At 53.3% G+C, this 14,264-nt stretch overlaps 1 protein-coding gene across 2 annotated transcripts; it reads left to right on the plus strand.

The window, feature by feature from the left end:
* Window positions 1–1,442: 1,442 nt before the first annotated feature.
* On the plus strand, window positions 1,443–11,321 carry C2CD2L (C2CD2 like). 2 transcript variants are annotated; one of them, XM_035009112.1, is made up of 15 exons: window positions 1,443–1,729; window positions 1,791–2,198; window positions 4,177–4,272; window positions 4,847–4,966; window positions 5,135–5,245; window positions 5,335–5,451; window positions 5,546–5,657; window positions 5,801–5,909; window positions 6,978–7,042; window positions 7,133–7,260; window positions 7,352–7,526; window positions 8,251–8,352; window positions 8,476–8,612; window positions 8,700–8,985; window positions 10,223–11,321. In XM_035009112.1, the coding sequence occupies exons 2-15, from the start codon at window positions 1,845–1,847 to the stop codon at window positions 10,432–10,434; spliced, it is 2,124 nt and encodes a 707-aa protein (XP_034865003.1). In that variant the 5' UTR covers window positions 1,443–1,729; window positions 1,791–1,844; the 3' UTR covers window positions 10,435–11,321. The 2 variants fall into 2 exon arrangements, with proteins under 2 accessions (XP_034865003.1, XP_034865004.1); XM_035009113.1 differs by having other exon boundaries at window positions 8,479–8,612.
* Window positions 11,322–14,264: the final 2,943 nt, after the last annotated feature.

Genomic DNA, 14,264 nt, shown 5'->3' on the forward strand with positions numbered 1-14,264 from the left:
ACTCAGGTCATGATCTTGGGGTCCTAGGATCAAGCCCCATGTTGGGCTCCCTACTCAGCAGACTCCCTCCCTGTCCCCCTCCCCCTTCTCCACCCCCTGCTCGTGCTCGTTGAGTGTACAGATTACTAAAAAAAAAAAAAAAAAATTAATAAACTAAAAAAAAAATGCTAGGAATCTTCCATGATTTTTGGCGTCCAGTGATGATGCTTGGGCAGGGCTATAGCAAGGCTAGTCCATCACCAACCATCTCCTCATCATTCCTTACAGTGAATTCTTAGCATCCCAGGCTACCCCACTGCCTCCTCTGGTTCAGGCACTCTGTTGCTGACCTGCCATATCCTGCCTAGCTCTGCAGCCCCACACTTTAGAAGACATTGTTTATTCCCAGGTACTCATTCCTTGGACTACTGACTAGATTGGGAGAGAGATTAATACCTTCCCTGTTACCTGTCTGGGGGCTGAACACTTTGCCATATGTAGCTGGAGAAGAAGGGTCTCTTGGGGAATGGGGGTTCTTTTGAATCCTGATGCAAGAGTTCCCTCCCCTCCCTTCAGAAGAAAATGACAAGCCCCTGTCCTATAGAGATGGTATCTACTCCCTCAAATCTAGGAAAAGGGATGGATCCTGAGCCAGAGTGTACCTATAGCATCATTTTGTGTGTGCTTGTTGGGATATCACATATTTGGATGGCATCACATAATTTGGCTGAATCTATTGATAGCCCACTGCTACACTGCCAGCTCCCTTCTCATTACCGCCTCTTCTACACGTGCTCCATAGGCAGGAGCTGTTACTATGGAAATACATTATTTTTAAAAACAGAAGCAGCCCCAGGCTTGGGAAATATCTCCAGAACAAACCCACAGGAGCAAGAAGGTTAATAGGGTGTTCCTGAATCCTAGCTCCTAGTGGAAGGGTGGTGGTGGTGGTGGACGGGGCTTAATATTCCATGTTCTATTCTCACACTATACCAGGTTCAGGTTCTTTCCGGTCGGTGTCTCCTGGACCTCTGTCAGGCACTTCTGTCTAGGAGGGATGCTCTGCACCTACTCACCCAGGGCCTAGCTTAGGCCAAGAAATGGGAACCAAAGAAGGTGCTGAGCCTGGGGGTGTTGGGAGAAGGGGGCGACGCTATCCACGGGGTTCGGGTCCTTCTTAACCCCACATGCGTCCAAACTATAGAAATCTAAGCTGCGCAGGGGAAATCAGAGGCGGTATCTCAAGTGATTGAAGTTACTCTCGGCTGTGAGCTCAGGGGAAGGGGTGTATCCCACTTTGTTTGGGGCGGGGTGGTCAAAGATCCCGCCTATTTTCAACCCCGGAACCTCCTCCCCTCTCTGTCGTCCTCTCGCCCTCCTCTAAGCTCCTGGAGCCCCGGGCTCGCCAAGCTCCGCCCAACGCGGGTGCGGCTCCTTTAAGGGCGGGTGGGGGCGGGGCGCCGGCCGTGTTGTCAGTGTCAGCTTTGCGCACGCAGCCCTTCCGGAGCCGGTGCCGGTCCGCGAGCCCCCACGTCTCTGCAGACGAGTCCCCGCCCGGGTCCGGTAGGGCCCGCGCCGTGGGAGGAGTCGGGCGCTGGCCGGAGACTAACCCAGGTCAGACTGTCGGACTAACCAAGGAGGGAACCGGACCGCACAGAGAGGGACCCCGGCGTCGCGACCCCCGAGGACTCCTCTCATCGATCTGTGGCACCCGCTAGTTCCAGACACCCAGCCCCGCAGAGCCCCCAAGCCCGCGCGCCCAGCCCCGGGGGAGCCCGCCCCCGCCCCGCGGCCAGCCCGGGCCATGCTCCCCCGGGGCAGCGGCTGAGCCCGAGCCGGGGCCCGGACCGGAGCCCGCGCGGAGCATGGATCCGGGCTGGGGGCAGCAGGACGTGGGCTGGGCGGCCCTGCTGATCCTCTTCGCCGCCTCGCTGCTCACGGTGTTTGGCTGGCTGCTACAGTATGCCCGGGGCTTGTGGCAGGCGCGGGCCCGCGGGGACCGGGGGCCGGGACCCGCCTTAGCTGCCGAGCCCGCGGGCTCCCCGCGGGAGCTGGGCGTGTGGCGCTCGCTGCTGCGGCTGCGGCCGACTCGGGCCGGTGCCCCCGAGGAGCCAGGCGTCCGGGGCCTCCTGGCGTCGCTCTTCGCCTTCAAGTCTTTCCGAGAGAACTGGCAACGGGCTTGGGTGCGAGCGCTGAACGAGCAGGCCTGCAGGGACGGGGTGAGTTGGACAGGAGCACCTAAGTGGTCCCCTCACTCAACCTTTCCTTATGCCTGGAGGGCCGGGTGGGGGTGGGGATCAACTGGAGAACCCTATGGCTATGGCTTCTCTTCTCCTCCGGGATTAGAGAAAAGGGTGCAGGTGGGGCTGGAGGTTGTAGAAATCTAGCTGTGTCCCAAATTCTCTATTCTGTGGTGGAGGTATTCTCTGGTTCCAAACCCAAGCACAAGTTGCTGTTCTCATAGCAACGCTAATCCCTGGGCCTGAGGGCACTTCCGTGTAGCCTGGGTGCTGGTTGTGTTGGAGGAACGGGGATAGAAGGGAAACAGGTGCACCTGCAGAAGGAATTTGCCTGGTCCTCATGCCACCACACCCAGTTAACATTTCATGCCCCGTATACCTGGTTTGACCAGGCAGATAGATTCCCAAGGAGCCTGAATTACCGCCCCCCCCAAGCCCTTAGTAATTTCACTGATACAGACTAACACATCCTTCTTTTTGCTGACCTGCAGCAGATATATTGTGGAAAAGTTGTTAAGGTGGAGAGCAGATTAATAGTCCATGCCCTTCTCAGTAGGTGAGCCTGGAGCTGCCCCTTGAGGGTCAGTCACAAACCAGCCCAGCCTACTTCCTCCCATTGCACCATGGGCATCTGGTTTCCCAGGAAGTAGGGCAGGAAGCGTGGTCATAAGACTGAGGTGGGGTGGGAGGTAGAGGCCTCCTTGTCATGGGGCCCTCTACCATCCTGGCCCAGTGATCTCTCTTCGCCCTCACTGCCTATCAGCCCCCTGCCCAGAGGGTTCTCCAGCTCTAGCTCCCACTAGGACTTTATTAGCTCCCCAGATGCCTGGAAGCAGAAGTGGCCACACAAGAAGTTGCTCAGTCTCCTCTGTCCAGCTAGCCAGCAGAAAGCCAGATGGCATCTGTTAGTCTACACCTTGAACTCATCCCTCCACCCAGTTCTTCCTGTACCTTGTCCCTAGGTCAAGAGCAACTCCTTGGGACAGCTGACTCAGCTGGACATTGGCCTCCCTTGCAAGGGGTGGGGAGATTGGGGTTCCAAGCATCCATCTCCCCATCTCCCTGGGCCTGGCCTTCAAATAAGCCAATGACAGGAGCAGAGAAGTTGGTATTCCCTGGTTTGCCAGGCACACGAGCCCTGTGAATTTATTTACTCCCATCCCAAGACCCAAGGAAGGGCTTCCAGCTCAATTTGTGCCCCCTCCCCAATTCTTCTTCCCATCCTGCTCTCTGGATGGGGCTTCAGTAGGCTGTTTTCACTGCTGTGTAAGAATTAGGAAGCTCTTTCAAGACCTAAGCTAAGCAGCTTTCTGCTGCCTAATACCACCCTGCTATCTGCCTTGAGGAATTAGCGAGGCCCCTGGACCCTTGAGCCCTCTGAGCTTGCTTTTCTTCCCAGTCCCTCTGGGAAGGCTCCCCAAGGCCATGCTGAGCTAGTCTTCAACCCCAACAATATGAATAGGGTCATACCCTTGATTCTCCGCATCCTATTTATCTGGAAGAAGCCTTAGCCTCATTTCTTCAGCTCTTGTCTTGAATAAGTGGCCTTGCTGCTTTTACCCTTAGCTCAGCCATTTTGCTCTCTCCCCAGTTATATGTATGTACCAACCAACACCTTTATGATCTTTTTTCTATGCACTCCTTTCTTTGGGGGTAGGTTGGGGGATGAAGAGGAAGGTGAGGGGAGAAGAGGGAGGCTCCTGGTAATTCCAGGAGAAATCTAGGGTCTTCCACTCAAGGTGATCTGATCTTTGAGGTGATCTAGCAACTGCAGGCCCCAGAGGGGTGTGGTTCTAGGGGAACACTTCCTGTCCTAAAGCCCTGAGCCAAGGAGGGGCCAGAAGCCAGCCTGCAGCTGAGGCCTCTGCAGTGCCAGGGCCCAGCCAGCAACTGAGCAGGCCAGCCCTGTGGGGGGCAGCTCCAGAGACCTGATCCTGTGTCCACATTACTCCCTTAGAGTTCCATCCAAATCACCTTTGAGGAGGTGCCCCAAGTCCCACCCAGAGCCAGCATTAGTCATGTGACCTGCATAGACCAATCGGACCGCACCATGGTAAGGGTTTGATGGGCACTGCCTTCTACAGGGCCTGAGGCGGGCTGATCCCAAGAGTTCCTTTTAGTCTGAGGGCTCTTGACCTGGAGTCTCTGAATGCCTTCAGGGTCCAAGGACTGGCTTCGGGAGGTCTGAGAGTCGCATTCAAGTTACATGCGAAATGTAGCACGTGTGTATATCTCCATTTTTCTGGAGAGAGGAGTCTATGGCTTTTACTTAATTCTTCTATGGGCTTGTGACCCCAAAGAAGTGAAGTCTCAAGGAAAAGAGAGTGGGGAGGGGTCTTTTTTTTTTTTTAAAGATTTTATTTATTTATTTGAGAGAGAGAGAATGAGAGAGAGCACATGAGAGGGGGGAGGGTCAGAGGGAGAAGCAGACTCCCTGCAGAGCAGGGAGCCCGATGCAGGACTCGATCCAGGAACTCCGGGATCATGACCTGAGCCGAAGGCAGTCGCTTAACCAACTGAGCCACCCAGGCGCCCGGGGAGGGGTCTTTATACGGCAGAGCGAAGCAGGGTTGAGCCCCCGTCCTCCGCGCCTGACCCTCCTTGCCTCCGTGCCTCGCCGGTCTCAGGTGCTGCGTTGCCAGCTCTCTGCTGAGGAGGTGATGTTCCCAGTCTCTGTGACCCAGCAGTCCCCCGCTGCCGTCTCCATGGAGACCTACTACGTCACTCTGACTCTGCCATCAACACAGGTGGAGGGGGATGTGGGAAACCGAGGTGGGCAGGGGGCGGTTCAAGGCCTCAGCCTTGCAGCTGGGTTCCTCTCTGGGACGGAATTGGGGAAGGGAGGGTCCTGGGGAATAGGGAGTCGTTGGAGGCATGAGGCAAGTCCCCCTAGCCCCTTTGTCCGTCCCCCGCAGTTGGAAGTCAGCCTGGAGGAAATCCCTGACGAGGGCCTGCTCGTGTCCTGGGCCTTTACTGATCGCCCAGACCTCAGCCTGACAGTGCTTCCCAAGCTACAGGCCAGGGAGGTAAGGGGGCAGGGCGGGGAGGAAGAGGCAGAGCAGGGAGGCAATGCAGAGCTGGGGGCCCCACCTCTTCGTTCTCCTCTGCTGTGCAGAGAGGTGAGGAGCAAGTGGAGCTCTCCACCATTGAAGAATTGATTGAGGACACCGTTGTCAGCACCCAGCCGGCCATGATGGTCAACCTCAGGGCTTGCTCTGCGCCTGGAGGCCCGGTAAGTAGGCCCTCAAAGCAAACAGTTTGTAAGCGGAACGTCCCCAGTGGGCTAGGTTGGGATTCCTGTTCTTTTTACCTCCTTCTGCTCTTAGGTACCCAGTGAGAAGCCACCCACGGTGCCCCAGGCACAGCCAGCCATCTCCAGGCCTACCCGGTTATTCCTCCGGCAGCTTCGAGCGTCTCACCTGGGAAGTGAGTTGGAAGGTGAGAGCCAGAAGCAGCTGGGGGACTGCCAAGGCTATGGGTGCAGGCGCTCCCTGCCCTTCTGCCACGGGTGTGGCTTCATTATTCCTCAGTGGCTTCCCATCTTTGATCTGGGCATCGCCTAATTTCTGGTTCCCCCCCAGGTACTGGGGGACTGTGCTGTGTAGCTGAGCTCGACAACCCGCTGCAACAGAAGTGGACCAAGCCCATGAGCGCTGGTCCCGAGGTGGAGTGGACTGAGGACCTGGCCCTGTAAGGAGTGACTCCTCCATCCCCACCCCTGCTCTCATGGGCAGACTGAGGATCAAACCCTTCCAGCATAGCCCTGGCATGAATCAGCTCTACTCTCAGTAAACTCTTATGTGAGCCCTGATTGTATGCCAGGCCCTGGCCCAGGTCCTGAGGATACAAACATGACCAAGATACACCCCCACCCCTGAGTTGATTGCAGGCTCCAGGCAGAGACAGAGGTACATTAAAAAGATGGGATAAGGGCTCCAGTCAAGATTTACACAAGGTGCCGTGGGCATGCTTAGGTGGGGGAGATGAATTCCCATGGGGAAATAAAGATCGGAGTAGGCTTCATAGAGGAGGTGGTGTTTAAACCACCCCTTACAGCAAGAATAGGATTTCAACAGTGTGACAGAAGTGTTTTTGGCAGAGGAAACAGCTTGAGCAAAGGAAAAGGGGTGGTTTGACATAGAGAGAGAGAGACAAGGAGGGCAAGACTGGGGAGGATCCATGCCCAGCATCCCGAGCAGAGCCCTATCCCATTCTCTTGGGAAGAGAGAGTATTTGTTTAATTTTTTAAAATCTTATTTATTTATTTATTTATTTATTTATTTATTTATTTATTTATTTATTTTTTAAAGATTTTATTTATTTGACACAGAGAGACATAGCAAGAGAGGGAACACAAGCAGGGGGAGTGGGAGAGGGAGGAGCAGGCTTCCCGCTGAGCAGGGAGCCCAATGTGGGGCTCGATCCCAGGACCCTGGGAGCATGACCTGAGCCGAAGGCAGACGCTTAACGACTGAGCCACCCAGGCGCCCCTAAAGTCTTATTTATTTAAATAAGCTCTACACCCAACGCGGGGCTCCAACTCATGACCCTGACGTCAGCAGTCACGTGCTCTTCCAGCTGAGCTGGCCAGGTGCCCCAGGAAGAGAGAGTATTTGGGGGGCAGGAGTTAATCTGATTGGAGCCCTCGTTCCATTTTATTTATGTACATCTCTCTTTGCCTCTGGCCTATGGTCAGTTCGAGGGTGGGTGTGGTTTGCTAATCTTCCCCCTCCCTGCCCCACCTCCTCCTGGCCACAGGGATCTGGGCCCCCAGAGCCGGGAGCTGAGCCTCAAAGTACTGAGGAGCAACAGCTGTGGAGACGGTGCGTATGGGGCAGGAAGGAGCACCTCTGGGTGGGTGCTAAGTGGGGCCTGGTCATGGGCCCAGCTCACAACGCTGTCCCTTTCCCCAGCTGAACTCTTGGGCCAGATCACACTGTCTGTGGGGCCCCCTTCCAGACCTCTCTCCCGAAGACAAGTATGCCCACTCGCCCCTGGGCCAGGGAAAGCCCTGGGACCAGCGGCCACCATGGCAGTAGAGGTGAGAAGCTGAGCCTAGGGGGAAGAGGGGAGGACACTGGAGAAGGGCAGTCTTTGAGGCCTGCCTCTTTGCTCTTCCTCTCCCTCGGCAGCTTCAGTATGAGGAGGGCTCCCCCCGGAACCTGGGCACTCCCACTCCCTCCACTCCACGCCCCAGCATCACACCCACCAAGAAGATCGAGTTAGACCGGACCATCATGCCTGATGGCACCATTGTGACCACAGTCACCACCGTCCAGTCCCGGCCCCGTGTAGAAGGGAAACCAGGTAAAGAGAAGGGAGCCCAGTCCCAGCCAGGGGCCCCTGGCTGCAGACCCGTGTGGGACAGGGAAGGGCAAGGGAAGCCCTAATTCTAGCTCCTCCTGTTTTCCAGCCACAACTTGCTCATCATCTCTGTCTCTCAGGCCTCCCCTTACATCCCTCCTCTTCCCCACTGTTCCTCTCCCGCTGCGATCCTGGGGATCCTGGGTCTTCTGGGCCCTCCTGCTGGACTCTCGCCCTTCCACCTCCCGCGTTCCCCGGTGACTTTTCACAGGTCTCCTGCCGGCCCTTTCCGCGGCCCCAACTGCCTACTTGTCCCTCCCTCTACCCTCAACCTTCTAGCACCTTTGGGATCCACCAACAAAACCAGTGGCCTCTGTGATACTTCTCTCACTCCTGGGGGCCCTCCATGACATTCCTCCCATCTCTGGGGGGTCCCACAGGGTTCCCCCTTCCCCCAGGGGACCCTTGTGCCATCTCTGGGCACTCTCAGCATCTTCATGGCTTCTCCCCACACCCTGGGTGGGCCCCATGGAACTTCCCCGCACTCCCATTGGTGTCCTGTGGTGTCGTTTTGCCCCCCCTGGCATCTTATTAATCACCTGTGTGATTGTCCCTTAGTCACCTCTGCCCTCTGAGTCAGCCAAAGCCTGCATCTCAGTAAAGACAATAGGGGGTGGGGGCCACTTTAAGGCATCTCCCAGCTCACTGACCCTCCCCCACCCACCAGACTCCCCCTCCCGCTCCCCGTCCAAGGTGGAGGTGACCGAGAAGACGACAACTGTGCTGAGTGAGAGCAGTGGCCCCAGCAGTGCTTCCCACAGCAGCAGCCGTGAGTGGGGGACCGGGAAGTGTGAGTGTCGGTGGGCACGGGGGCCCCAGAGTCAAAACGCCATTTTGCGTGGGACCCAGGAGCCAGGGAGGAGTCAGGTTATCCACCGTCTGTACCCCCCAGCAGGGGAGAGCCACCTTTCCAACGGCTTGGACCCTGTAGCAGAGACAGCGATTCGTCAGCTCACTGAGCCCAGCGGGCGGGCAGCCAAAAAGACACCCACCAAGCGTAGCACTCTTATCATCTCTGGTGTTTCCAAGGTAACATGGCTCTGAGGAGAGGAGCTGGGATAGGGAGAAAGCCCTGATGGGTCACTCCTGCCCATTAAAACGTGTTCCTCCTGCCAGGTGCCCATTGCTCAGGACGAGTTGGCACTGTCTCTGGGCTATGCGGCATCCCTGGACGCCTCAATGCAGGATGATGCAGGAACCAGTGGAGGTCCCTCCTCACCGCCCTCAGACCCACCAGCCATGTCCCCAGGACCCCTCGATGCCCTCTCCAGCCCCACCAGCGTCCAGGAAGCAGATGAGACAACACGTTCGGACATTTCTGAGAGGCCATCTGTGGATGACGTTGAGTCGGAAACAGGGTCTACTGGTGCGCTGGAGACCCGCAGCCTCAAGGATCACAAAGGTGGGGAGATATTGGCAGCACCCCCTCCCCTTTTTTTATGCCCAGTATCAGGACCTGGGTCTTACTGGACACTTCAGGGAATGGGATTCTCAACCCAGTTTGCCTTCTCCTTCCTCCGCTGAGGGATCCCCAGATTTCCCAGCCTGTTTCAGCCAAGACAAAGTGGAGAAGGAGAACTTAACTGCCTAGGGTCCTGGCCTGGATCTGACAGACACCAGTGACAGGGAGGGATGCCAGAGTATTTCCCTTAACTTCCACTTTTCTTCCTTCCTAGGTCTAAGCATATATCTTTTTTTTTTTTTTTTTCTTTATCCCCCTTCCATCTGTGCTCTCTTCCTTATGAGTATAAGAAATCCTACCCTGGGTCAACTCTAGGAGTGTCCTTCTAGCAGCGACATGGCTGGCCCATGGATAGTCGTGGTGCTTTTCTAACTTTTAAAGATGAGGGGCTTGCCCCCACACATCTTTATCTCTCTGCCAATGAGTCTATCAACCACAAATGTATTTAACTGTGACTTAAGCCTGCATCACTTCTTGGGATAATGAGATTCCTAAGTCCAAAGCCTGCTGTGTAAGCACTTTTCTCATTATGTTGGTCCTGAATTTACCTCCTTGAGGTTTTCTAGCTGCCCTGCTTCCGGCTCACATCCTGGAATTTGGTCAACGAGTCAGTGCCCACCCAACTTGTCCTTCCATGATTTTAGGTGCCCTTAGGAATCCCCTCCGCTCAGCCTTTGTCTTTCTTTCTTTTTTTTTTTTAAGATTTTATTTATTTGCGAGAGAGAGAATGAGAGACAGAGAGCATGAGAGGGAGGAGGGTCAGAGGGAGAAGCAGACTCCCCGCTGAGCAGGGAGCCCGATGTGGGACTCGATCCCGGGACTCCGGGGTCGTTCAACTGACTGAGCCACCCAGGCACCCCGTCAGCCTTTGTCTTTCTGTAGTAAAGAGGCCCAGTTGTCAGTCTGGCCTCGCAGAGCAACAACCCCGTGACGTTGCTGCTCAGCGGCGGTCAGGAGTGCACACAATCCCATGAGCACTGCCATTTTTTCCTCAGGAAAGATAAAAGGCATGTTTTTTCTCTACTTTCTTTCCTAAGGAAGCCTGGCTTTTAGACAAAGGAACTGGTTCTGTTCTGTATCTTCAACCCCTCCTCGCTTGGTCCTTTCTCTGCTCCCCACCTCACCCCATGCCTGCCGTGCCCCTCTCTCTGCCTCAGCCTCCCCTCTCCCCCCACAGTGAGTTTCCTGCGCAGTGGCACAAAGCTTATCTTCCGCCGGAGGCCTCGACAGAAGGAAGCTGGTCTGAGCCAATCACACGATGACCTCTCCAACACGGCGGCCACACCCAGTGTCCGAAAGAAGGCTGGCAGCTTTTCTCGCCGCCTTATCAAGCGCTTTTCCTTCAAATCCAAACCCAAGGCCAATGGCAATCCCAGCCCCCAGCTCTGAGGGCCCTTCCCACCTCCTGAGCTAGGAGAGGGCAGGAGTCCTCTCAGCCCACCCCCCACATCCTCTTCCATTCCCCTTCCTGGATTCCCAACAGCCTGGGCCAGGGAAGCCCTCTGGGTTCCAGGAAGCCCTGTCCACCCTGGGCTGTGGGGCCAGTTGGAAGGGTACTTGCAACGGGAAGCATGACAGAGGTGGGCACCCGTTGCTGAGGACACAGAAGAGGGAGTGGGTGGCTGGGAGTAAGAGGAGGGCTCTGTCCTGGCACGTGTGGGCATTTCTCAGAACCGGTTGCCTGCTGTTGACATTGGCCCCTCAGAGGAGTCCCAGGGTGCTCAGCTCCTCAGCTGGTCCTTCCTCCCCTATTTATTCTCTTTTCTATTTATATGTGTGGTCCAGGACCCTCAGTGAACAGATGAGAGAGGGCATCTCTCCCAGGTGACCCTTCTTTCCTGTCCCAGGAGGGTAGGCAATTAATTCCCTTTGGGACAGGACTCCCATGTCTCCCTCAGGTCCCCATTCCGACCAGCACCAGTGTCTGCCTCTGGGGACATTGGCAGCTCACAGAAAGCCCGGGCCGGTGCCCTGGATGGGGGGCAGGTACTCCCCACCTCCCTGCCTCCCCTCCTGCTCCTCATCCCTCCCTCCCCTTTATTACTGTTTTTGTACTTGATGCCTTCTCCGTGAGCAGTGGCTCTGTCAGAAGGAGGGAGCCAGGAGCTGGATGGAAGCCTTCCCCAGAGAAATGGCTTTCAGGGGCTTTATTAAAGACTGTGATGATGATGGAGCACGAGCAGGGCTACACCTCTGTGTGTTGGGAGATGATGATGTCCATTGCTGTGTGATGGCTTGGAATTTAATTTATTAAATTAAAGTCAAATTGGAGTTTATAAACTGGACAACTGGTTATCCTTTGAAAGGTGAGTGAGCAGCAAGGCTGGGGCATTGGTGGGGTGGGAGGATCAGAGACAGGGGCCCAGATAGTGAGATGGGGTAAACGACACACATATTGGGTCTGCTGAGAAGTTCCTGCAGGGAAGAAGGGACAAGTAGAGAGAGAATGGGAGAACGAGGCTTTGAAGGGTGAAGTCATAGCAAAAAACGTCCATCAGAGAAAAAAGCCATCTTCATTCCCCTTTCTTGAACAGGCTGCTCCTTCCAGGATAAAACAGAGTCCTAAGCATGGATTCTGGATCTAGATGGCCTAGATTTGAGTCTCAGCTCCTGTAATTACCTGTGTGACCTTGGGCAAGTTACGTTACCACAGAGTGCCTCAGTTTTTTCATCTGTAAAATGGGAACTGTGATAGTAGCTATGACTTGGTTGTGGCTGAGAAGTAAATGCATAAAGTGCTTACAGTTCTGCTGGCATATGGTCAGTGCTGAATAAGTGCTAACTATTGCCTCAGAATTCCAAGACAGATTGGGAGGGGGAAGTTTTAAAAGGGTTCCAACATACTGAAAAGTCTTTCATTCCTAAATGTGGGCAAGTTTCAGGGAGTTATGTATACTAGCAAAATCTACACCCTGGTTCCTGTTCTGTGGGACCTGACCCAGGATTTGAACCAGGTAAGCTGCAGCAGGATGTCAGACAGCCCTGGACCAGGGACAGAAAGCCACAGACACACCAAGTGACCTTGGGACAGACCACTTCTCCTTTCTGGACCTCCACTTCCTCATCCCTAAAATGGAGAGTGGCCTAGATAATCATTCAGGTCACGTCCAGCCTCGCCATTCTGACTAACTTACATCACAGGGGGTTTAGGGCACATGCCTTTGGGTAGGCAGCATGGAACTGTCGATATTTTGCATGTCCTGTCCATACTAGTCACAGAATATAGGATTTTTATTTATATTTATTTATTTCTTTGAGAGAGAGAGCACACCAGTAGGGTGAGGGGTAGAGGGAGAAGCAGACTCCCCGCTGAGCAGGGAGCCCAATGTGGGGCTCAATCCTGGGACTTGCCCTGAGCCGAAGGCAAACACTTAACCAACTGAGCCACCCAGGTGCCCCCGAATATAGGATATTTAGTAAGTGGCAGAGTATGGATATTTGGTTAATTTGTATATAGTGATATGCTCAACTCTAGGTCATGAAAACTCAAGAGATTTACCAAGCTGTTTCCCTTGATCTAAGAAGTGCAACTCTTAATAGCTCACAGAGGAGCAGCTTATTTACCAAGCTGCCAAGATAGCCAAACACACTGAGCTCGAAATTTTACAAGAAACTTTTGTTGATGGGAGGGCAAGTGTTCAGATTCCCACTGGATCTGTGGATTGAGTGGATGGTAACTGGAAGTTGTACTCAGCTTCTAGTGCTGAGCTGCCCAGAGCTCAGTGGAATCACACAGTTTATGGTAAAGAACCGGATCACATTTCAAACACAGGTTGTCTTTTTTTTTTTTAATGAACGTATAAGAAATACAAAAGATTATTTGATCAACTTTATCCATTTTACACTTTGAGAAGAGAGCCACAGCTTTTGATGAGTGTGAATTGTGCTTTAAGTCTTTGTGGCAGCTTTTAAAAAACAAATCTCAGGATGTGTCTGAATTATCCAACCAAAATTGTAGCTTGTTTTCAAGAGAAGCAGATTGAGATGGAAGTAGATAAGCTAGACAGCAAGATGTGGTCTCGAGTTGTGGAGACGTGTGGATCCCAGAGCTATCCTGAAATTTTTGCCCTGTAAAAATTGTTTTGAGTCTACATAGCTCTGTGAATGAAATTTTTCCTCATGAAATTGTTAAATTAAGGCTAAGAACCATCTTCAGTGGTGTAAATCTGAATTAAAAGGTTGGCATTTTGTGTATTAACTGTGCTTTTGAAGGAATGAAGTTGATAAAATATATTTTTGTTACTTCTGAATTATATTTTAAAAAGCCGATTTTAAAGGGGCGCCGGGTGGCTCAGTCGTTAAGAGGCTGCCTTCGGCTCAGGTCATGATCCCAGGGTCCTGGGATCGAGCCCTGCATCGGGCTCCCTGCTCTGCGGGAAGCCTGCTTCTCCCTCCCTACTCCCCCTGCTTGTGTTCCCTCTCTCTCTGACAAATAAATAAATAAAATCTTAAAAAAAAACCCCAATTTTAATATAGGGACAACGCTATAATCCACTGTTAGTAACAAACTTCATGCACAAATTTCTTTTTTTATGCACAAATTTCCGCATTTACTCTGACTTTATTTTTAAGTGTCTTTTATTTATATTGAACATTTAATGTGTTTTCTGATTATATGAATCATATAGGCTTATTTTAGGTTAGAAAATATAGAAAAATGTAACAAAATAAATCTCAAGCCCAATGAACTTTACTAAGGTACATTATTTAACAATGTAAGACAAATACGTCTTGAACCCTTAATGTTTCAACCGCTAGGCTAAGTGATGGAGTCATGAAGGTGAAGAGCACATACAATCCCTGCCCTCCCTTACTGGAAGACTTCTTGGGAAAAGAAGCATCTTCGCTGAGACGAGAAGAATAAGTAGGAGTCAATCAAATACATGTCAGAGGGGGTGAAGGGGGAAGACGGCACCAGGCAGAGGAAACAGCAAGTACAAGGCAGGAAAGGTTAAAAGGTGGCTAGGTGTGGTGGAGAAACTGCAAGAAACTCTGGGCTGGAGAGCAGAAAGTGAGGGCAAGAAGGACTAAAGACACGGTTGAAGTATACAGAACTCAGATATTGAAGGGTCTAGAAAGCCTCAGTATGGTTTGGGGGTTTTGCCTCGAGGCCACAGAAGGCGCTGACGCGTTGAAACCGGGGTGGTGGTTTAATCTGATCTCCGTGGGCAATGTCTTGGAGGGAAGCAAGAGTGCATACAAGGGAACCAGATAGTGTA

The sequence above is a fragment of the Mirounga leonina genome, unplaced genomic scaffold (assembly GCF_011800145.1).
Source record: "Mirounga leonina isolate KUSES-001 unplaced genomic scaffold, KU_Mleo_1.0 Mir_153, whole genome shotgun sequence".
Lineage (NCBI taxonomy): Eukaryota > Metazoa > Chordata > Mammalia > Carnivora > Phocidae > Mirounga > Mirounga leonina.